The sequence below is a fragment of the Micropterus dolomieu genome, linkage group LG03, assembly GCF_021292245.1.
Source record: "Micropterus dolomieu isolate WLL.071019.BEF.003 ecotype Adirondacks linkage group LG03, ASM2129224v1, whole genome shotgun sequence".
Classification (NCBI taxonomy): domain Eukaryota; kingdom Metazoa; phylum Chordata; class Actinopteri; order Centrarchiformes; family Centrarchidae; genus Micropterus; species Micropterus dolomieu.
This window is the reverse complement of record NC_060152.1, coordinates 2,468,716-2,493,511: the sequence shown is the minus strand read 5'-3', so window position 1 is coordinate 2,493,511 and position 24,796 is coordinate 2,468,716. Positions and strand designations below refer to the sequence as shown.

The 24,796-nt window shown below is 40.6% G+C and overlaps 1 protein-coding gene across 2 annotated transcripts in view; it reads right to left on the bottom strand.

Moving 5' to 3' along the window:
* Nucleotides 1-2,249: 2,249 nt before the first annotated feature.
* Nucleotides 2,250-24,796, bottom strand: part of plekhf2 (pleckstrin homology domain containing, family F (with FYVE domain) member 2) — a 33,497-nt gene continuing 10,950 nt past the window's right edge. For both annotated transcript variants that reach the window (XM_046045051.1, XM_046045050.1), the window contains one exon: nucleotides 2,250-9,689. In XM_046045051.1, coding sequence (XP_045901007.1) covers nucleotides 8,944-9,678 — 735 coding nt within the window. In that variant the 5' untranslated portion in view covers nucleotides 9,679-9,689 and the 3' untranslated portion in view covers nucleotides 2,250-8,943. The remainder of the gene's footprint in view (nucleotides 9,690-24,796) is intronic.

Here is a 24,796-nt window from a genome sequence, read left to right as displayed (position 1 = left end):
TTCTGAATTGTTCCTTACCACTGTGGCCAAGTTACTGTCAAAAAAAACTAAAAACAACATACCACTGTAGTTAATTAATAAATATATTTTTAAGTAGATAACTTTATGGATGTTTTTAAAAACATTAGCGTAAATCAGTGTGGAAGAAATATTCAGACATTTTTCTTAAGTAAAGGAAGCGATACCAAAACATAGAAATACTCAGTTACAAGTGAAAGTCAGTCTACATTCTGAAGCTCACTCAAGTAGTAGTAGTAAGTATAAAAGTACTCAATATGCAACATGTAAGCAGGATTTCAATACTGTAGCTGGCTGCGTTTGAGCTAATTTTATTCATTTGATCCATTGTTGGGTGTTTTAATTTACTGTATAAAAGTACCTGGTGTTTTATATGCTCATAATACTACTATACTATACGAAGTGCCTCAGAATTGTACTTAGGTACAGTACATGAGTATATGTACTTCAGTATTTGTTGTGTCATTGTTGTTAAATTTATGAATCTACATATTGTTGAGTATTTTATGTACTAGATAAAGCTGCATTTTTATTTTTCTAGGCTTACTTTAGGTTTTTAAATCTGCAAAGTAACAAGAGAGTTTAACTCTTAGATGAATGTAGTAAAAGTTCAGTATTTCCCTCTGAACTGTAGAAAGTAATGTAAAAATAGAAACCTTAGAGTTGTACTTAGGTGCAGTACTTGAGTAAATGAGGCCTAATTAGTTTCCTCTACTCTGTTTGCATCTCAACTTGTGGAACAACAGTGGATATTCAATCAAGACTATTACTGTAAGCACGGCCACACTTCATGGCGCCGCTTTATAATTTATCTTATTAACATTCAAGAATAAACCCGCTGACAGATGTGCGGTTTGTAATTACATGTATTATCAGGGAACAAAGCCTAAAAAAACCAAACAGAAAATGACCTTCTACTGAGCGGCGCCTCCATCAGCACGTGTCCAGGAGTGGACTGATGAAGTATCTGATAACCTTGACTTCACATGATTGATATAAGATTAATATTTAACACCTTTATGATGTGTTTGGGCCATCTGGGATTTGGTTTGATGAAGTCTGTTCGAAGTGTCTTTAAATATGGTAATATATTCATTATCATGTGACACAATTACATCACCTATAATCTCACTGGGATTTGTTTTTAATGAAGATGTTTTTCTTTTTTTCCTCTTTTAAATTTCATTAAAACTGCTGCTGCAATTTTAATGAATGACTTTCATTTGAAGCCCGCAGGCCTGATTCCTTCACAGTTTCTTAAATAAAGCAACAAAATGTCTGCTGCTGTGATGTTGATTTTAATGCACATTATCAAATCACACTGAATAATCCTCAGCTGCAATGCACATTTGTTTCTTCTATCATATTATTTGCATGTTTTCTTATTCTCAAATAAACCTCAAAGCATTTTCATTTGTTAGTTGACATTTCTTGCAGCAAGCTATTTTTAACAAATGCTTTTAAAAAAGTGATGGGACAAAATCAGCGTCCTCAGTGTCAGGAGATAAAGACACACACTCCTGTCTACATCAGTGGTGCTGAGGAGGAGCAGGTGAACAGCATCACAGAGAACCTGACATGGTCGTCTCACATCTCCACGCTGGCGAAGAAAGCTCAGAAACGACTGTATTTCTTGAGGAAGCTTAAGAAGGCCAAATTCCCGTGCCAAGTTCTTGTCAGCTTGGAAACATCACTAACATGGGATGTGCACAGCCCAGGACCAGAGGGCTACGCAGCGGGTGATTAAAACTGCTCAGAAGATCATTGGTACCCATCTCCCGATCATCAGTGATATCGGTGAGGTGCCTGCAGAGCCCAAAGGATCCTAAAGGACAGTAACCCACCCAGCCACAGCCTGTTCGCCCTGCTGCCTCCTGGGAAGAAATATAGAAGTTTCTGCTGCCGCACCACCAGACTGCAGAGGAGTTTTTTTACCCCAAGCTATCAGACTCTTAAACTCCAATTCATCCTCAGCACTGCTCCATTGATGCTTGATTATTTCTGTATATAATTACCTTTGTATTAATGTATATTGTCTGCTACGTAGCAGAAGGGAGTTATAAACTCCATTTCACTTTACAACCTGTTGTAATGTGACAAATAAATCTACCTTGTAAATGACACCTATGATCTACATATAAAGGTCCCAGGTTTATTTGACACCAGTGAGAATCTTCCTAATGACGACAACCCTGTGTTTGTAATTGAAATAAATCAACACAAGACAGCAGTCCGGTTTTAAGCAATACATTATTTATATATAATATATACTCAAAGGTTTCTGAATGAATTAGTATTGTACAATGATATGCTGGGTTACATTCTGATTGAAGCCCTTTTTAGAAGCTTTTAAAAATAATTAATATGACCCTTTCCCCCGCAAAGAAAAAGAACTACAACAAAAACTAAAAAAAACAAAACACCGTCACATAGCGAGAGCTTTAAAAAAAAAAACACGAGACAGGCTCGCACAACAAAACCAAAACATGATGACCTCTCCTCCCAAGATGTATCCTCTCATGATTTTGTATCCTCAGCAGTTTTTTTGTGTGTTTTTAAATCTCAGGATCTGCAGCTTTTCTTTAATTAAGTCACACCTGAAAACGCAGTCTAGTCTCACTAACCTGCAGCTGCGTGTTCAGACTATGAGCGACAGCTGACTCAAGGTCCACTTCCAGGGTTCTTCTGGATCTTTCAACAAGCAGGACTTAGCATTTCTCAGCAGATGGCTCTCTCACAGATACTTCTGATTGAGAGATGGGGTTGAGAGCTCTAGAAAAACTAGTAAGTGAACCTTTTTGGGGGGTCAAACTACTATTTCTAACATGATAACGTGTTGAAATTGACTGTGTAGCCCATTCAGAGAGATCCTCATCATCCCGTTAATTCAGAAACACTCAGGACATTAAACAGAGCCGTAAATGCATGTGTCACTGTGTTATAACACCACAATGTGACGAAAGCTGGACCTAAAGAGTCTTAAAGAGTAATGCTGGGTATTGGAAAGACAGAAAACATATCTGCACTGGGCTGAAGGGGTAGAAACAGTGACAGATTGCAAAAAAGCATCACAAGCAAGCCGTGCAAGCAACAATTTATAACTTAACTTCCATTTATCTGTCATAAGGAAACACACTAAATGTGTTTAACGGCTTAAAGGTAGTGATGAACAGCGGCTAACAAGAAGAAAGTGTCTGGTGTGAACCTGTTTATTAACCTACAGTAGCACTGGTGCACTAGTTAAATGTGTACTTACTTTGCACCTGAATGCAAATACCTGGGAAACATCCTGTGAACAAGGTGATTTCAAAACTTAAGGAGGTGATGAGGAACGTCCTCCGAACAGCGACAAAAATCAAAGCCATTGCATTTATGATTTGTTTACATTTTCCTAATCTTGTTAATATATTCAAAAGCCCGAACAGATCCTCCTGTAAAGCGTGCTGCTCACAGCGTGAACAAACTTAACAGCTGGACGAGTTGCTGGAAAATGGCAGGAATGTGTGAGATTCAGTTTCTGTTTGTCTACCAGCTGACAGACTTGAGGTTTTTTTTTATTTTTCTCTTTCAGGCTGCAGCAGGAGAGACCAACGATGCGTTTAGGTGCACTTCAGAAAACAGGTGTACTCGGAGAAACCAGTTTACTACTACAGGCACATTTTGGATTTTTGCTTTATTTTTTGGTGTGTGTTCCTGAGTCAGAGCAGGCTGAGGATGCCGTGTGAGGACAGAGCTCCAAAGTGTCTGAATTTGACAAAAAGTCAAATGTTTAGCAGGGGAAATGACTTTTTCAGACGTCCAGAGGCTTTCCCTGTCTGAAGTCTTTGTCCTTGCACATGCATACCTGTAAAAAGACGAATAGAAAACTGGTTTTCTCCAGGTGAAATCTGCCTGGGGGTCTCAGGTTTCTCCTCTCCCCTGCCCTGAATACAGAAACCAGTTCTTGTTCACATGACGTTTAATGAGCTTACTGGAGAAAGGTCGCCAGTAACCTGGTTACTTAAGTGCATGTAAACACACCGACTTTGTCAACAGGAGGAGTGCAAACCTGCAACCCTGCCCTAGGAACAGGGATCATTCAAACATGGATGTGGTTGGCTGGTAAACATCACTGGTGACTTCACTTTGAAACGGCTGCAGATGCTGCTGAGATGTGACTGACATGAGGAGGAGGAGGAGGAAGGTGTCTGAGCACAGGGAGACCTGAAACAGCGTCATTTCAGAACTGATCTTAACTATACAACAAAATCAAATAACCCAAAGCACATCTGTACAAAATAAATCAACAGGATTAAAACATGAGGGTTCATTTTAACACATCCATCAGACTCACTGCCGACGCGACCGTATGAAGTAATCACTCAACCTGGATCAAAGTCAGTGTGCCAGCTTTGTTAAGTGCAATCCACAGCAAACCTGAGGCCGGACTTTGTGCTTCTGCGTTTTGACGGTGGAGTCGTCTCCTCCATCAGCACCACCTCGACCACAGTGAGTAATAAAAGGACAGCTGGTTAGTGATCATTACCGTGTTCTTTTTTTCTCTAATCACTTAGGTTGCTTTACTGCAGCAGCACAAACATTAAACTTAAATCTGTAAAAATCAAACGACATAAAAAGAAAACGATCCCTTTCTTCTCCCTGTTCTGCTGCTTTGAGGTGCAGTTCAGACGAGGCGTCGCTCGCCGCTGCGACCTCATCAAACATGCAAAATAACAGACTGTGTACAAAGATAATGCTCCAACTGTTTGCAGTCAAAATGTAGATAAACATCTGGAGACACTTGTGGGAGTGCCACATGTAAAGGTTGAGCTGTTCAGCTTCTGTAATGATGCAGCTACAACTTGTTTTGTTTCCCTGGTTGATCTCAGGTAAAGGTGAAATAACATGGTTCCTGTTTCCAGTGATGAACTCAGAGACATCTCATCACTTTTACTGTTTTGTATTTTAAAGCAACTCTCTGAAGAGTTTCATTCCAACATCTGAGCTGTTCCTGAAGCACTTCAGCTCCTCAGTTTTAATTAACAAAGGGCTTAATGGGTCCAAAAACGTTAAAATGACCTCTGACAGTGGAAACTAAAAAAAAAAAAAAAAAAACGCACATTCATTTGATAAGAGATCTGATCTGAAAGGGATGTCAGACCTGGTCCAACAAACCCAAAACAGAGCAAGAACACCAGCAGCATCAGGATGCGGATCACTCTCCGTCTGCCTCAAATGACACGTTTTCCTCCTGTGATGAAAAGACACACCACATGATCAGAGCGGATCCAGTCAGGTATGACCGGCTGTCTGCACAGAAGTGTTTCAGTTGTGTGTTTCATGGACGTCTGACGGGAACGGAGATCTGAATCTGAGGATCGTAACGGCCAACACCGGCCTGAGGAACAGATCATATCTCGCAGCAACACAAACTGCTTTATTAAAGAACTTTCGAGTTCAGTTCACAGGTGCTTGAATGTATTCAAATTACACGAGGACGGAGAACTGCAGCTGTTGCGACACACCTGCTGTAGACCAGAACTGAAATCATTCCCTTGTTCACTTCTCCCTTTACAATAAACCATTATACACTGTTGAGCAGTAAATTGAGATTTCATACACTCCCTCTTGTGTCACACGCCTGTTTATTTTTGCATCTACAAAAATGTGATACCTTACATGGTGGAACTGTTAGCAGGAAGCACTTTTACTTTTCAAAACAGGGAGTAAAGAGGGTGTGACAACCTTTATTTTATAATTTGACAGGTGCCATTTGATGAACGCATCCCACACCAGCTGTGCTGTACAGTAGCTGGATGTGCCCATCAAGAGAGCAAATATTTTTGCGAGTTGAGGTGCAACGATGACGCACATTAAGGCCGATTTATATATCTGCGTCGAGTGTAGGCTCTGCAATTACAACAGCAAAACGTTGGTTGGCGGTGGGGTATCTATGTTCCACTGTGTTGACTTTCTTCTTCTTCTGCGTTGGAGTAGGCTACTACAAACAATGACGATTAAAACTGAGCGGATCATGTTGGAGTTGGAGTTGAAGCTGAGCGGAGCAGTTACTTTTAGTGTAATTACTAAAACACAAGAGAAGGCGTCGGAGGAGATGGTGTGTACGACCCTTGAACCGGTGGAGGCAGAAGGAGGAGGAAATGCGATGCTACCAAGCCGACCAATAACAGTTCTTACGGTCTGCCTCGCTGCAACGTATAGTTACATATTTAGGGGAGGTGCACGTCAGGGTACGGTGCAGATTTGACGCCTTAAAGATGCTGCTGGTGTGTATTGCCCTTTGCGACATGCAGTGAGACAACAGGACCCTTCTTGACCCAATCAAACTGAATATAATTTGGACCAGGACTGATTGTCCCAGTAGTATCAGAGTCCTAGGCCTTGTCTCGGAACTAAATGGACCTGCGAAGCCCTTTAAAATGCCTTCCTGGGAAGAAAATTAACTGAAAACTAATTTAATCATTTGCTAATTTGTTAAAAATGTTTTTGGCTCCCAAAACAACCCATGCCCACTTGTAAAGACTGATCACATTTTTTAAACTTCAGGAATATAGGTCAGTGTGAGATGAGTCATCCGGCCCGCAGGAATGAAACCCTTCACGAGTCACTGGGAAGAGAAACTCCGGCTGAAACTGATGACTTGAACATCTGTGAGTAACTGAACCTGAACGCTCTGCAGTTCACTACTAATTCCCCTGCCTTTTCACTTCCTGGTTCAGTGTCTGATCACATGATTTAGGTCACAAACATGTCACACGATCAGTAGACTGTGCTTTTCAGAGGAAAGTTCTGCTTATGAAAAAAAAAAAGGGAAAGAAGAGAGAAGAGGACACGAGAAAAGGAAGGAGGGCACGCACGGCCACGTTCGCTTGTGTTAGCGGCGACCGTGGAGAGAAAGTTCCAGCAGGCGGGAGGAGCACAATTCAGAAGAGGGTGCGTTTGTTTTGTGGCCCTGTGACCTCAGAGCAGCGCAGGCAAGCGTCGCTGACAGGAAGACGATGCAATGATTTCCTGACTATTTATTTTCCAGTAAATGCCAATCACCTAAACTACTGCGCAAGTTATTACACAAACTATGATGCAAGACAAGATCATGTGATTTTAAAAAGAAAACACAAGCAGGCCCTAAGACTTCCTTTTTATTGCATTTCATGTGACTCATTCCACTGGAATGTCAGTGTTTGAGAGAATCTTTACCGGCACAGAGCACCTTAGCTGCTGATCCCCGGCTCTGAAGCATTACATGATCCAAACTTAAATGAGACATTAAATCACAGCTCCAGCCAAAATTTCATGCATCCATCTAACCTGCAAACAAAATTTGTGGGAGTTTCCATCCGTGACGGAGGAGGAAAGTTCCAGCTTCTACATTTAGGCCTCCTCCACTAGAAGAACTTTACGAGCCGGAACTTAAAACGAGCAGCCACTATATTCTGATTCAGGATGTGGGTTTTACAGCCTTGCTGGGGAGGACTTTCCTAATTTAATTACATTTCCCACTAACATTTACAATGTTTACATGTATCTTTGGAGAATAATAACTCTGCTAACGCTATAATTCATTTCATCTTGAGGAAAACAAAATCTCTAATAAATGACTGCTGGGCGTCCTGCAGTCTGTTCTACCCCTGGTTTCTTCACCATCACCTCCTTGCCTTGTGACAAGCAGTTCGAAGCAGAGAGGGAGATCGCCCCACTTCTTCCATTGTTCTGAACTTCACTCGCCTGCAAAACAGACTTATATAAACTCATAAACTTTCTGGTATGTAAGTGGACACACGGGAGCCAGGTTCAGGAAGCTGCAGGTTAAAAGCCTTTTTTTCCAGCAGCTCAAACTGAAAAATCTAGAAAACGCCAGCTTTTCAACAACTCAAACATATTCTCTTTCTAGAGCGATAGGTTTAAGTGTTTTTCATTTGTCTGGTAAAACAAAAACTCTTCAGGAAAAGTCCTAATTGAGCTCTTCCTGTCTGTCGGACGGCCAGTAACCTCCCCTCTCTTCTGTTTACAGCACACACTCAAAAAAACCAAGCAACAACTCCATCCTGTGTAATGCGTTTCAGAGTAAAACTATCATGAAGCCCCTGTTTTATAGCAGTCTAGATTCATTAACAAATAACCTTTTTCTTACTGAAGGCTGAGCTCAAGTGTTCTACAAGGCACTACGTGACAGTATAGGCGATGGGAAGAGTTAGCTTTTAGGGCGGACGCTTAGCAAACCACACAAAAAGTGTGTCAGCAGAGACAGACACACTCACTGTGTCAGAAGAAACTATATTAGGTCAACTAGAAAAGCGTGTCATCAACATTTTGTTGTTTATGAAAAGGGATCTTTGCTTTAGCTCCACATTTTGCTGGTGATCAAACTTCTATTACAAAAAAAGCCCTGTTTGTTGCTATACCTGAAGGACAGAGGACATAAAAGGTTAGAGCCCAAACATTTGCTTTTCCCTGCAGAAATTACAAACAACCACCTTGTGTAGTTCACGGCCATAAAAGAAAAAAGAAAAAGAGTGGATTAACAAAAGCCTCTCAGATGAAATGAATTTCAGCAGAGGGAAGGGGGTGTTTCTCATCAGCACCATTGTGTTCTGTAGTGACTAATTGCAGTCTAATTAAGGGTGACGAGATTAGGGGGCGGACTGAGCAAAGTGGAAGCCATGAAGAGTCACAACGTTTCCTCGAAATCCTGCTGGTCACCCAGTTAATTCCACATTTCATTCTTTAAATCACTGTGTTCAGGAAAATATTTATCCCTGCTGGAATTAGAGAAAAAAAAAAAGAAAATATTTTGGTTTGATATAGAAACTGAATTAATCCTCGGAGGTGGAATTCATCTCACGGTGGAGCATGATTCTGGGAGGAGAAAGAAACTTTCCTCCTTGACGTGGGACGAGGCAGGCCACCGGGAGGACGTTACGATCCTCAGTCACTGCTGTCTTCTTCGTCGTCATCGTCCGACATGTTGTTGAACTTTGACCCCAGGCGACCGATGGAGTCTGAACGCGGCGCGAGGCCTTCTGACGTCAGCTGCACGAAGCAGTACTCGCAGACACGGACGGGTTTGGACGACTGGCTGGGCAGGAGGTATTTCTTCTCTGAGCACGGCCCGCAAACCACGAAGCCGCACTTCCTGCAGTGGTGGCGGCGGCTGACCGGCGTAAACTTCACCTTCTGGCAGCGCATGCACACGGTCGCCTCCGAGTCGGGCACCCAGACGGCCGCATGCTCGCCCGTCGGGGCCTTGCCGCTCTTCTGCAGCAAGTCTCCGACGCACTTCCCTATGTGGTTCATCCACTCTGACTTCTCTGTGGCGGTGGCAGCATAGACGGCGAAGGACTTGGTGGGAGTCTTGATGAGCCAGCCGTTGCGCAGGTCGCCTTCGTCCGGCACCGTGTCGATGGTGACGCTCTCCAGCGGGATGATGTGCTGCTTGTTGTACTTCTTCTTCTGGATGACGATGTTGCCGTAGACCAGGATGTCGTTGAAGAGGAAGAACTGGCGCGCCTTGGGCTTCTTGCGGCAGAGTTTGGTGAGGACGCCCTCGCCGATCAGCACGCGCCCGGGGATGGCCAGCGGCTGGCCGGCAGCGCCAAAGCAGCCCTCCACCACCGCAATCCGCTTGGAGTTGGCCTCGCTGTTCGCAAGCCGGTCCACCATCTTCACCTCACCTGGAGGAAAAACAAAGCGAGGAAGGTTTGAGGATTTTTAGGTTAAAGGAAAAACATTTTTAATCAACAGCTCTTTTGTTTAAATCAGTGATTCTGAAAATTCTTCTTTTTCATAAGTTCATAAGAGCAATTTTGTAAACGCAGCACCAAATGCTTACAGATCTACAAGAGGTGACTGCATTGTCCCGTTGAGGAAAAGTGCCCTCAGACAAACAGCTCGTGAATGGAACCTCATCCCAATTCACATTAGGAATTTTAAAACTTGCGCTTCTATTTAATTTAACTTAAAGAAGTGGCTAACAGGTAGTCAGGACTGTCAACATCACATTTGACATGAAATCTTGATGCTACCTTGTCTTCTCTGTCCTGCCTGCTTGTGCTTCTTGTGCTATGCCTCTGAGGTTGTCTGGCTCATTTGTGTTTAGATTGTCCCAGCTATATTGGTTTTTGTGCATATCCAAAAAACGTTTGTTATACGGAGTGTGTGTGTGTGTGTGTGTGTGTGTGTGTGTTGGTGGTGTTGTTGATATGAGGGGTTTATATGTTGGTTAGTAATTTGTTTATAAATTCATAGTAATTTTTTTCTTGTATTAACCTGTATGTACTATCTTAATCCTTTTAATTTTTTTGTCCAGGGACAGCAGATGTAAAATAGCCTTTTGGCTAATTCTGGCACACTACACATTTATTTATGTATTATTCGTGTGTGTATATTCCCTGGTAAATAAACCTGAAATAAATAAATAAGACTGTCTCAAGATGAATATATAAAGTTATTCAATGAATAATATTGTTTTTTCCATCTTGTACTTTACATACTGTGTCGTTAAGCAATTAATCTTGCAAACCTGATTCACCTTGAAAGCATCAGAGCTCAGCTTTTTATTGATCCCATGTGAATCTGGTTCAACTGCCTAGTTTAAGGACCACTGTGTTAATGATTAATACATTTCATGTTTTCACAGTCACGCTTTCCCCCCTGCTGGATAGCAGTACAAGCAAATTGGACTACAAGGCTTAAATAAGAAAATATGTCTGCTCCTGTGATGTATTTTACACGGCTTAAATTCTCCATAAATCAAGATAGCCCATAATAAATTGATTATAATAGATTAAGGATATTGAGCAGAGCAGTCAGGAATGTGAAATTACTCAAGCGGTCATCAGTGTAAGCCAATTAGAGGTAAAAACTTTTTCCATAATAATATTTTCCTTGTCATAATGTGATTAAAAAAAACACAAGGTGCAGTTTTCTGTTCAATGCTGAATCTGTTATGCTGTAATCAATTGTAATCAATTAAAAGTAGTCCAACACTTTTCCCACAACATCTTGGTTATCCCGTCTGTATTTGTTCCTCTAATAAAATCCAACACAAAGTCACTATTTTACTATTATTTCCCTTGTTGTATCTCATCACTGTCCCTCCAACGCTGACACTGCTCAGCAAAATACGTCAAAATTACCACAACTGTCTGACCAATGAAGGTCACATTTTAAAACGTTCACACACCCGCCATGTGTTGGCTGCGTGCCACATGATCTGTTTTCTGAGTGGTTTAGATTAGATCTGTAAAATTTCACTTCATGCAGACATTTGCAGATCACACTGATTAGAAAACCTCAGATGTTCCTCCTGTGTTGGGTTGAGGCTGCAGTGTGATGACGAGCATGCAAAAATGGATGTTGCAGTATGCTGATAGAATGCTGATAGAAAGCATAACCAGATAGGAATATTTGTAACCTGCAGCCCTGTGAACAGGTGTGGAAATTAACAACTGCCAAGCGCCAAACGCGGGTAAATGTGTGAAGGCTAATTAGCAGCAGGCCGGCGTTCTTGTTGGTTTATGTCGCACTTAAATTGGTAAATTGAAAGGTTAAAGCTGAATGATAAAGCATGATTAAGAGTGAGCAGTGATGAGATTTACGTTAAGAAACAATATACTTGTTGTCTTAAGTACATTTAATAGCATTAATGTAATTTTGCTTCAAATTGCACTCCAGCCTCTTCTTTTGTATTCGACATACTACTTTATTATCTCAAGTAAAAGGACCGAAATAAATGTACGTATGACCCAAAAAGGCAATTTATTATTTTGGTCGGTAGATTTTTTCATCCATCAGTCCCACTGGCAGGTGAAAAAACAAGTTAATTTCCACCCCTGCCCGTGAACCACTGTCGTAGGACTGAAAACCATGAAGTTACCTCGCTAACCTCAAATCCTTCTTCCTAGTATCTGGATATAAATGCCCATCTTCAGTCTTGTATGAGAAGATTATTGTAAACACATCCATTTTTAAATAATAATTAATAATTTTAAGTGCACAGAGGATCAACTTTTTCTTTTAACTACAAGGTGGATTAAATCCACTGAGCAATTCCTGAACATTTAGCAAGCTTTTATAAAGCCCTTTCTGTATATTTTGTTTTGTGAACAGTTCAACCTTGCTCTCAGTGTGTGCTTGGTGTTGATAAAGGTTTCACTTTGAATGACTCCACTTCTGAAGAGGATTCAGCTATGAGACTAAAGAGGAAGGACTGAGGCCCTGATGGCAACAGAGTTCAGCTCATCGGCAGCGCCCGGCCTTTCGGCATTTCTAACAGCGCAAAAGAGGAGGTCAAAGGTCACTGATGATGGAGATGGAAGGGATGCCGCTCTCTGGCGACCCCCGAGGGTCGAGTGCAGAGATGTGACCTCAGAAAGATGCTCACATGCAGGGTGATGTATAATACAGACACAAACTCCACTCTGACTTGTTCACTTTGTCGTTTTCCTTTCCACTGCAGTGAATGCTGGTTAATTTTATCTGGTGCTCATTCGGCCCTGATGGACCTTGTTACTGTGGGGATGCGTGACTGACCACTGATACACCAAGCTCAGTTGTGTAAGTGAAGAAATACAACACCAACACAGCCTTAAATATCACCAGAGTACCTAAGTAAAAGTACTAATACCACACTGTGTAAATACTACCTAGAAAAAGTACAATCCCTGCATTAAAAACCTTAAAGGTTTTATGTGTAACTTTTTGGAAACCCGTGTTATTAATGACACTCGCGCTCCTTAGGTGTGAGCAAGCATCATCCTGGGTCTCAGCCAAACAGTGACGTGATATAACGTGAAACGCTGAAACAAGCACTGAATGCCAAAAAATTTATAACAATGGTATTTAGAACTTTTGCTCTGGGTAATGTTTTATTGGCACCATTGGCTCCATATTTCTGAGGATCTATCAACCATCTCCAGGCAGAGGACATTTAGGGGAATCATGTTTTCTGATGGCTCTTTCAGAGGTGTGTCAAGCAGGCTACAGACTCTTTTAATGTCATTCAGAATTTTTCAAAGTAAAAGCTCAGTTCAACTCCAATGCTGCATTACAGTAAACAAGCTTCTCGCGCTTTTATTTTGTAGGCAAAACCACTAAAGAGGAAGTGATTATGTGAGTAACTGTTGCCGTCATGACATCTATTTCAGCACCGCTATCAAAGTATTTATTTATTTATATTTTTTGCTGCTATCAAAGCACCGTAATCTCTCCTTGTCAATGTTTGTATAAACTTTATCTAATATGTGTGGTTTATAATGGACTGTGGTGCAGAAACAGTAACAGTGTTTCACACTCTTGGTTTATATTTTCCATGTTATCTGTCAGTGGCCAAGTCACAATAACATATGGTTTTACTGAATAATTAAGTAAATATAACTTCTTAATAAATCTAGCTAAAGAAACCTAATTTCTTGACTGGCCTCTCTGCTGTCTCAGAAGAGACACCTTTTGTGCTGTGTCAGCCACCGTAGCGGTCCTACTCTCTTTGAAAGGTTAGGGGGCAGAGGTAGACTGGACAGGTGGTTGCAATTCACAACCCTCGCCACTAGATGCCACTAAATCTTACACACTGAACCTTTAAGGCATAAATCGTTTATTTCACTCTCATAATAAATTAGAACATGCACATACACAAGTCCATCAATCTGAGGTAAAGTTACACAGACTAAATTCAGGTTTGCTCTTCCTGCTAGACTTCAAAGAGACAAATGTTACCAATAAACAAGCTCTTGAGTCTGTGATGTGTGTTTGTAAGTGGGTGAACTGCATTCAAACAAACTGCAGAAGTCAACTAACTGTAACACAAAGGAAACAAAGTGTAAGTGTAATTGCAACCTTGGTTTCTTGCCCTTTTCAAAAGAAACCACAGAGCTAGAAACTATGCTAATTAGCCAGCACAAGCCAGAGCAGCCTGGGCCGGGCTCCCCAGTGATCTGCAGACTAATAACCCACAGAGTGAGCTGCTGCTGAAAGCCCTGGAGAGGACAGAGGGGCTGCTGATATGTCAAACCTGTTAGCGAGGGCTCGTTGCCCACCGCCGAGGCAACTGGCCAACCAGCTCCCATGAGCAGACAGATGAGGCCACGAAGAGCAACGGCTCCGGGGAGAGAAAGGCATAAATACAGGCTGGAGGCACTCAACCCAGTAATCAAACCGAGACAGAGTGGGATGAAACGGACTCAAAATGCAAAGAAAATACAGCATGAAACAAAAAAAAAAAAAAAAGGATCTCTCTTTGCTCTGCTGTGACAATGTGTCAGCGACAACAACCTACAGCAAAGCCAGGAAGAGTAATTTGAGGACATAATCATCAGTGGCTGGGCCAATACACAGATTTAATTAACAAAAATGAAACACTATTTCATAAAACTGATTAATTTATCATCTTACAACGAGCTCAATTCAATTGGTTTGTCTGTCTGACTTGCTAACAGCTTGTAAACTGAAGCTCTCGTACTTTGGGTGGAAAAAATTATATGAAACATAAATAAATTATCTAAATTGTAGCTGATTAACTTTCTGTTGATTTACTGATTAATTGACTAATTGCTTCAGCTCTATACTTTAAATTTAAGGGCTTATAATGAGAGACCTCCATGGTTTGACTGTTTAACTGGGGAGCAAAGCAAGGTGTTAAAAAATGTAAATGTCTTCTGTGCACATTATACTTAATTGTAATAAGACAAATACTGTTCTCTCTCTCTCTCACACACACACACACACAAATAATTATTTCAATTATGTTAACATGGATCAAAGTAGCCCAGGCTCTCTTTAAACCCATATGACAGACTAATTAAAAATTAAAAATATATTTGTTTCCCGCTCCCAGCTAACTGCCTCCAGTGTATCTTTAATTATCTTAATTATCAAATGCATAAGTCAAGTCATGAATGGAATATAGAAAATATGATTGTATATGGTGGTTACAATTTCCATGTCTTGCCCTAATTTCCAGACCACCAGTACTTGAGATAACAGCTTTAAAATGAAGCTGCTATGTCAAGTACCTGAGCCAGGTAAAAAATATTACCAGCATCACACACTAGTCCTGGACGAGTTGCAATAGTATGAATCCTTCAAGAAACATGGCATAAATTAAGCATTTATTGAACTTCAAAAAGCTGGATTTCCTTGATCTTGCAAAACGAAATAAAACGTATTAATATATCAACATTATAATACACAATGTAATATAAAGACTTATTCAATATATGGTGTGTATTATTGTGTTGAGAAAGGACTGCTGAAATGCGACTCACGTTTTGTCTTTTTAAAGACAAAAAATACCAAGTATTTATTCATTATTCATTTATCACTGAAGATTTTATTATTTATAAATGTTGAATTCTATGGTTGCTTAAAATTAAACATCTCTGTCAAATCACTGTGTTAAGTTATTTTGTTTAACTTATGTTTTTGTTTTGTTTTATTTTATTATTAACTTAAATTTAAGTCTCTATTACAAGAGAGAAGTGTCTTAAATGGCAGCGTAGAGTAGATTATGCAAATATGTTCATTAGAATTAGTACAGATTAAACACAGTTTCTATTTTACCTATATTTAGAGTCAGTGTTCAGACTATACCATAGCTTTGAGGAGTGCCCAGTTTTTTTCCCTCCCGGGATGGGGGGGTCAGGCTGTGATTCTTACTGCTGAATCATTAATAGCTGCAAGCATGTAGCTTGGGGCTGACTGTAAAAGTATCAGGCATGTTTGTCTTATGTTATTGTTGTTGTTTTTGTTGTTATTAGTATCGCCAGCTGCAGCTTTTTCGACCTGACCTTTCTTTTCTCCCTGAGGGGAAAGAATTTAGAAAGTTGACGTGACGCTGCGAGAGCCCCCAGCTGCAGTAGTGCATGGATCATGCCTAATATTCATCCAGCCAGAGGGAATGTTCACAGCACGTCGGCCGTTCTGGTGACAACCCGTCACTCGGAGAGGGATTGAGGCGGTGGAGCGACCAGCCCGTTGCGGACTCTGTGATCGTTCCCTCTGGCTGGCTGAAGTCTGACGCTCCGCATGATCCATGATGATATAGAAATATAAAAATTAATGTCAATAAAGCATGCTGTCAATATTTCAAAATATCACAAATCACGCTTTTAGGGGAGCTGATGTCTTAACAAGGGGAGCTAAGCTCCCCCTGGCTCCCCCGTAGTTTGCAGCCTGTTTAGAGTCAAGAAATGATTAGGAATTTGCAGAGTTCATTCAGCTGTGATATTTTCTTCCTATGCTTTGCATGACCAGGAGCGTGAGGAAAACGTTACTGTGGAGGATACAGTGGACTAAATATGACAAAAACTATGTCTCTCTGGTCTATGCACTGATTTGAAAGCTCAAACACAAGCCAGTCTCATGGATTAGCATTTTTATACTGGGAAGAATTCAGCTGCTTTAACTTAACATCATGTGCCACAGATTACTACCCTGACTCTAGCAGGTACAGATGATAAGTGCTGCATAGAAATCAGAGAGAAAGGAAGAAGATGAAAGGCTATTTTTGTACATGGGTAGTTATGGTAATGCTCAGCTGGGGTTTGTTGTTGTGAATGCCAATGCAGTCCAAGCTGTGCTACCTTGGGTTACAGGAACAGCGGCGGCTTTAGATAAGCCCAATGATTAATTCATTAGGAGCGCCGTTCTCTCTCTCTCATCTTACAATGTCCAGCCATTTATACTGCCAGAACTGAATCAGATAAAACCTTCTCCCCGAAAAACACAACAAACACAGTGGACATAATACACTTTGCTCTCCATCAGAGGCAGGACAAAGAGGGTTGCCATTTGTCCTTTAGACGTAATTAACCTGTTGCTCGTTGAAAAAAGGAAACTGTTGTCTTTGTGAGATTAGCTCAAAAGCGACTAGAGACGGGCCCCTAAAAGAGTATTAAAAAGTCTTGTTTTTGAATTTGTTCTGCTGTCTAGTTAGCCAGTACAGAGTCACCCTTTAAAAAGCAATAAAAGAATCTTCAGCTTGAGCTTGTTGATGCTTTGCCTTCCTCAAGAGTGGAAGAGGGCTCTCCTGAACCTCAGTAAAAGCTGAAATAAGTCGAATTATTTTTAATCTAATTAAGTTTGAATTATCTACGTTAGATACGTCACTATTTATTACAAACACGCAGGTTAGGGCTGGGCAATACGGCCAAAGATGTTATCACAATAAAAAGTTTCATATCATTTGATATCAATAATAATAATAATTATCACAATAACTGTCAAATCTCTCAGGTTTAAAGGCTGAATTTTGCTCCTGAGTGAAAGTTGAAGGAACCAGGTAGTCAATTGTGGTTTTAAACTTTTCTTTATGGTCAGAACAAACAGTGGATTTTTTTCAACAAATATGCACGAGTAAAATTAAGTAAAAGCTTTTTTCCCCCCAGTCCCTTTTCCTCAACAAAATATCTTAATAGAAAAAAAATATATATATTTTTTTTATTAATTTGTGATTTCAATTTATTAAATCAAACATTTATTGAACATTTGTTATATTGCTAATTTGAAAAAGTATATTGTGATAATTATGATGTTATTGTTTAATTGTCCAGTCCTACCTGAAAGAGTATTAAAAAGTCTTGAATTTGTCCCGCTGCCTGGTTAGCCGGAACAGAGTCACCATAATCAAGCAATAAAAATACCTTATTATACTCACATTATTATTAATCTAATCACCTTTGTGTCTGAAAGTGTGACCACCTGTAACTGATATTCCTGCCAGTTATCCTAATCTTTAATTTGCACTGCAATACCAAAGCCACACATTTCGTCCCTTGGCCTCCCAGCGTCAGTAGAAGGTAAACTACTGTAAAGAAGGGTTTACAGATGTGTGTGAAGCGGTTATGGTGCAGGTTTGGAGCCTGTGCACGTACAGGTTTACCATGCGAAGAAAGCAAGAACTGGGTTGGGTCAACTTGGGCTGCTTGTTTTCTTCTACAAGTTTCTGATGCTGGGAGTGAAGATGACATGAAGTAAGTTGACGAAAGACTCCGCGGTCTGCTGCTTTACATTAAGAGAAATCTAAACAGACATTTCCACTATAAACCTCAATCCCCGCTCAATAAAATGACAATGGCAACAGCGTGGGAGCAGGGTAAGGGGAAATAAAACTTACTTGGATGTAACTCCAGTTCTGTTCACGTTATCCTTTTATAATCACAAAGTAAATAAAAGAATCTAAGTTGTTATAATTAAAGCATGATACAGCCTGAAAATAGGGCTTTAATCAACTAATAAACGCCAACTGTTTTGAAAATCGATCAATCTAGTCATTTTTTTTTAAAGAAAAATGATCTGATTCCAGCTTCTTAAATGTCAGTATTGTTTGATTTCATTATTCCTCTATGACAATAGAGTGAATATCTTTGGGTTGTGGCTAAAACACGACATCTGAGGACGTCTTCTTGAGCTTTGGGAAACATTGATCAACATTTTATAGACCAAACAGCTAATTGATTAATCAAGAGAATAATCAACAGATTAATCGATGATGAAAATAGTCACAGCCCTACCTAAAAATGTATGAATGATACATCATTCTAGCGTTGCATTAAGTCCGACACTTAACTGTAAATCATAACCTACGCTGTATCTACAGTGGATAAAGCTCAACAATTTTCGCTTTTAAAGATTTTTTTCAGTTGCAAAGAAAAGCTCTTGACAGACTTTCCTTGATGAAACTAGCAGACACCCTGGGATTATGCAGCTAATTATCTCAATATGCCAACTGGCAAAGTACATCATCTTGGCATCACAAGGAAAATGACTTAGCCCAGAGGAAACAATGACAGGTTGATAACAAGAGGGAGAGACGGGATATCTGTAAAAGGAGACTTGAGAACAAACTTTAAAGGAACTTTAAAGTCCAGCGGTACCACACAGGGAGGCCTGGGAAGGAAGCGATGAGGGAGGGAGTGAAGATGACAAAGATGGGGAGTGAAGAGAGAAAGAGCGTTTCTGTGGGCTGTAAACAGCAGCCACAAACACAAGGACACCCATTGATCCTGAGCGGGTAATGTGAGGGCAGATGCTGCTGAAGAGGAGGCGTCGTCGTCATTGTCCTGCCTTCTCTGTTGGTAGGATTCTGTGTTTAAGCTGCTACTCTCGTGTTACAAGGTAAAACGTAACATCATGCAGAAAGCAGGCTCCATATACAGTGGACAGAAAAAGTCTACACACCCCTGTTAAAATGGCAGGTTCTTATGATGTAAAATAATGAGACAAGGCCAAAAACATTTGTGGGGTGATCTGAAGAGGGCTGTGCACAGGCGATGTCCTCGCAATCAGACAGATTTGGGGCGCTTTTGCAAAGAAGAGTGGGCAAATATTGGCACTTCAAGATATGCCATGCTAACCGACTCCTACCCAAAAAGACTGACTACTGTAATAAAATAAAAAAGTATTAGTCTAAGGGTGTGCACACTTATGCAACCAGGTTATTGTAAGGTTTTTATTTTTCATTTTTCCCCCCTCAAAGATTTCAATTTGTTTTTCAATTGAATTGTTCACATTATCGGTCACGTTAAAGGTGGAAAAAGTTCTGACTCATTGTTTTACATCATAAGAAGCATTTTAACAGGGGTGTGTAGACTTTTTCTATCCACTGTAGCTTATAAAATGCAATAAACCCATTATTTGGCACTGATCAAAACAAAATCTGCAAAGATTATAAGGAATATTAATCAATTTTAGGCATTATTTTTAGAAACAATTTTTAGAAGTCAAAATTCTGTGATTCCAGCTTCTAAAAAGTGAATATTTTCTGGTTTCACTCCTCTTCTATGACAGTAAACCGAACCGACTGTGGACAAAACACGATATTTGAGGAGGTCATCTTGAGCTTTAGGAAACACTGCTTGACACTTTTACCCATTTTCTGACATTTAGACCAAACATACTCACACAGCCATCCGGAGCAATTTGGGGTTCAGTATCTATCAGGGGCGGCTGTGGCTCAGGAGGTAGAGCGGATTGGCCGTTAATCGGAAGGTCTGTTCTGCCAGTGTATGAATGTGTGTCAATGTTAGTTTCTGTTTGAGCACTTGGGCTCAGTGTATGAATGTGTATGACTGGTGAATGCAGATGTAGTGTAAAAGCGCTTTGAGTGGTTGAAAAGACTAGAAAGTCGCTATACAAGTACGGAGCATTTACGGAGTATCTCTACCAAGGAGGGGATTTACGGAGTATCCCGGGGATCGAACCTCCGATCTTCCAGCCACCCCACAAAGGGTCTTACAGCCACACTACTGACAGTGAGAGGCTGTACTTTCATGGCAATAATGCTCAGGGTAAACAACCGCATCATAATGTCTATAACATTATGTTAAACATGTTCAGCGTCTTAGCTTAGCATGTTAGCATTCTAACATCTGGCACAAAGACAGCACTAAGTACAGCTGAGGCTGATGGGAATTTCATTAGTTATGTGGGTATTTGGTCATAAACCAACATATTGGACAGATTTTTTATTTTTTGACTCAATGATGGCATTGAATAGAAAGTCCGAGGATCACCAAAGGGGTCTCCCACCATAGCTGTGTCCTCAGAGGCTAAACTCGTGTGTGTCTGTGCTGAAGACCAGAAAGACATCTCAAGTTTCGAAAGGCTGTGTTCAGCTCTCAGTACTTTTGCAGCTTCTACCAGAATCTCTGTGGTTTAGGGTTTAGTTTCACTCCTGTGTTCCTGTTTGGTTTATCACATTTCCTGATCACTTCCAGCTGCAATTGAGCCATGTTAGGTTACCGTTAACCTTTCGAACCAATGGGATGCTTTTATTGTGAAAGAATATGCAGAAACAGAAAATGCAGTGTGTTTGTCACCATGTTTGGCTGGCCCCACTAGAGCTGGGCGATGTCTGCAATGAAACATCTGCATGGATGATGTCATCGGGTGCCTGGGTGCATTCACGCACGCGGGGGGCAGCAGTCGTTTTATGTGCGTGTGTTCTCGCGCAGACTTCAGTTGGTTAAAAATAAATAAATAAATAAGGCAGACTATTGATTTACGTCACAAGTCGCGGTGGATATTTTACGCACGCACCAGGTAAAGCAGCAGTGAACACACAGGGTGCAGATGTTGGTTTCAGTTGTTTGATAGGCTGCGTCATTAATAAGCCGACGTGTAACTAAATAATAAAAGGATGGGGAAACACTGCAGTGTGGAGCAGAATCTAGAGACTGTTTGTCATCTTAGTTCTGATGGTGAGTTAGTTAAAATCGCCTAAATATCGGTGCATGAAAAAACAATCGCTGATCATCCCTTCCATCGTCGATAAGCGATCCAAGCCTAATTCGAAATCGGGAAGGTTCAGAATATTTCCTGCACTGTGAAAGGAACAGCGGCAGAAAATCGAGCAGAAACAGCCAATGAGAGCGAGCTGACCACGAAGCGTCACTAGCGCTATTAAATGTATAAACCTGCTGATTCTCTCTTAGCCTCAAGTTGATCTACGGTTTTATCTTATCTTTTATTGTGCAACAGCCTGCCTCCATGTTTGTTTATGTCTGAAGTCACGTTTGATCACTCAAGTTGCTGTGAGATCCAAAGTCCCCAGGACCGCCACTCTGAAATCTTTAAGTAGAAAGTGTTTACTCTTGCTTCTTAACTGAATTGTCTGGTGCGTGCATCCTTGAGATTAAAATATTATATCAGTTAACTCTGTTGCTATGTCTTTGGTATCCAACGTTTTTCCTTCAGTTTGCAGTAGGCATTAGCAGAATATAATTAGCGATGCTAGCAATTCCCTTCCAATAAACAAAAAAGCTCCAATCAACCAGATGTGGACGTATTCTGGGCCATTTACTCAGCAGATCAGAGGAATAATATATAAAATAGGAGGAACAGAAATAATACAAACAAAACTATCTCTAAAGGGCTGCAGGAGACAGGCTCTTCCTGTGGTGTGTGACGAGTACGCCTCCAACACATCATCAAGGTGGACACCTTGTGCAGTGCAGTTGAAACACACTTCCAGAGATATATTTCAGTCAGAACCAAAGTGGCGGACTGATACACCGGCACCTCCCAGGCTCCCAGAGTGGCTTGAAAGGGGAATTGAGGAGCATTTTTCCACTGTGAGGGAATTAACTTTCTTTACTGTGATTCATGATGAAGTACCTCACACCTGGTCGAGTTTTCAGTGATTTTCATACACAGTCTGACTGGAATGAAACAGGACAGGTTCTTGATATAACGTTCCATTGAGAAGCCCTTATCAGCTCGTGGCTGCCCTGAATGTGCTGCCCCTGCTGTAATGTGTCAACAACATCCTGTCAGTCCAATCACAGGATCACACAGCCCCAGTGCGAGTATGAACACAGATAAAGGGATTGGGGGTTTATCTGTTGTGCAAGGTGATGGTACGAGACCTGAACCAATGTTCCCACCTGTTAACTAACCTGGAATAGAGTTTTTTTTTAAATAAATAAAAAAGCAGATTCCTGATACTCAACATTCACACAACAAATGGCACCAGAAAACAGACACAAAAAAGCCCTCGCGTATAGCTCACTATCTAAAATGAATATCTTAGAGAGTGTTAACCAAAGTCTAATTGAAAACATTTAATCTTTTAATATATGCACATGGTATGGACACTTGGGGGAGCGAAGGACAAAAACAGATTTGGGTGAAAGATTCTTGGCAAAGAGCAGAAACAATCAGGATGTATATAAAAAACGCAGGTGAAACAAAAAGCTAGACAAATTGCATCTGATCCTGTTCACCCCTCGTTTAATGAATTTATTAAAATTGCCTTCTGGAAGGCGCTGTGGAGCAGCTGCGGCAACTAAGAACAACAAAAAGTCTTTCATACCAAATACAATAACTTCTCTTAATTCATAAACAAAGAATCATATCCGTTACTGTCTGTACTGTGTGTGTTGCGTTATTTACTGTTGATAAATAAAGTATAGTGATTTTTAAGAAGTGGTTCTTTAGGACAATAAAGATCCTTTAATTACAGTGAGACAATATATAACTGCAGAGAATGGGAAAATAATTAGTGCTATTTTCAGGATTAGCAGTACTTTGTTTACTGCTGATTGCATTAGTGCACTTAGCAGAGATCTATCCAGCTTCAGATTGACTTTAACAGTGATTAACTCTTCCTCCTGCAGAACAGCATACATTTCCCAGCATCTGGCTGAAGGTGTGTGGTAATCTGACACACTGGCTCTACCTTTAATTAAACTAGGCTACATGTAATATGACTAATGTGCATTTCATAACTACAACCTGGGAAAAAAGGATCAATTAGACGATCTTAAGGTTTAAGCAGGGCTGGGAACTTCTGACTAACACAGCTAGACAAGAACTCAGGGAGGTCATGCAGACATGAGCATGTAATTACATGCTCATGCAGACATGAGCATGTAATTACATGTAATTGTACCTGGAAGACTGAGATGAATCTACATGGACCTAAGGAACAAGTCAAATAAATCAATTTTCTATTTCTGCTGCTCCTGCCTGTAGATGCTTAACAGGTGGCCAGTGTCTTTACTAAAACTACATATTGTGGTATTATGTGAAACATTTAAATTAAACCGTACATGCAGTCCTGTTTGGTCTCAAGGGTTAACTTTTGAGAAAGTGTCTGTAGGCCCCACTTTGTCGCTACTTCCTGCCTATGATATCTAGTGTCAAGGTTTAAATATCTTCTGCTTGTTAGTAAGTTCTTTGACAGGGTTATATCTGTCAAAGCTGACTCACAGCGCTCTCTGCACCAGCTAACTAAAAATAACACATCAAGAGCGGCAAGGATGAGTGAGCGTTTACAACTTTAATCAACTGGATAAAAGACTTCATGGGATTTTATCAAGAGCAAAGTTGCCAATACCGTCTTTAGGTCTGTAGTCGCGAGTGAGACTGAAGGCCTGTTATCAAGATGACAAACATGACCACGATCAAGATTCAATATTCTCATTTTCACGTGAAAACAGATAAGGCTCAGATCGCATTCCTGTAGCGTTTTATACCAGAGACCGTCCATCTGGCCTGAAATACAGGCCCTGGGGTCTCATTACAGAAACATTTCCTAACGGCCTTCAGCTTCAAAGACAGGAAAAATCCTATCCTCTAGGACAGAAGTCCTATGCTTTCTCAGACGTTGGATCTTATCTAACTTAAAGGGTAAGTTCGGTATTTATTCTGGGCCATATTTTCTCATGTTTGTGTGCCTATTTCAATAATTGGGACAGTGTTTTGAAATTAGTCTGTAGCCCATAGGGTTGCAACGTACTCTTTGCAGCAACTGACCCTTCCCTAAGCCCCGACCCCCTGTTGCTAAGTCTGACAAACTGTCCGAACTGTTGGACTTAATCACGTCACTGCCACTGTCTATTAGGGCTGAATGATTTTGGAAAATAATCTAATTGTGATTTTTTTTTACCAATATTGCAATTGCAATTTACTATGTGATTAACATTTAAGCTCTTTACCTTCTGTATTATTCAAAACGGACAAGCAGTAAATCAGTGTACAGTATGACCAACACAATATTAGATAGATTAAACATACACTGTTCTTTCTTGTGGATCAGGCCTGTGTTATGATGAAAGGAGCAATGGTGGAGAAGAAGTATCCAATTTTAATAATATGAGAAACATAGTTTGAGTCAAGTAGTCATGGCACTAAATAACATGATATATCATCAGGTCGGCCTACCTACAGACCACGAGAAAAACTAAGTTCACCACAGTGTGCTGTACAGTAAGCGCTCAATACAAAACCCACAGTTCAACCACCAATTAATGCGTCCTGATCTCAGTTCAAATCTCCTCTA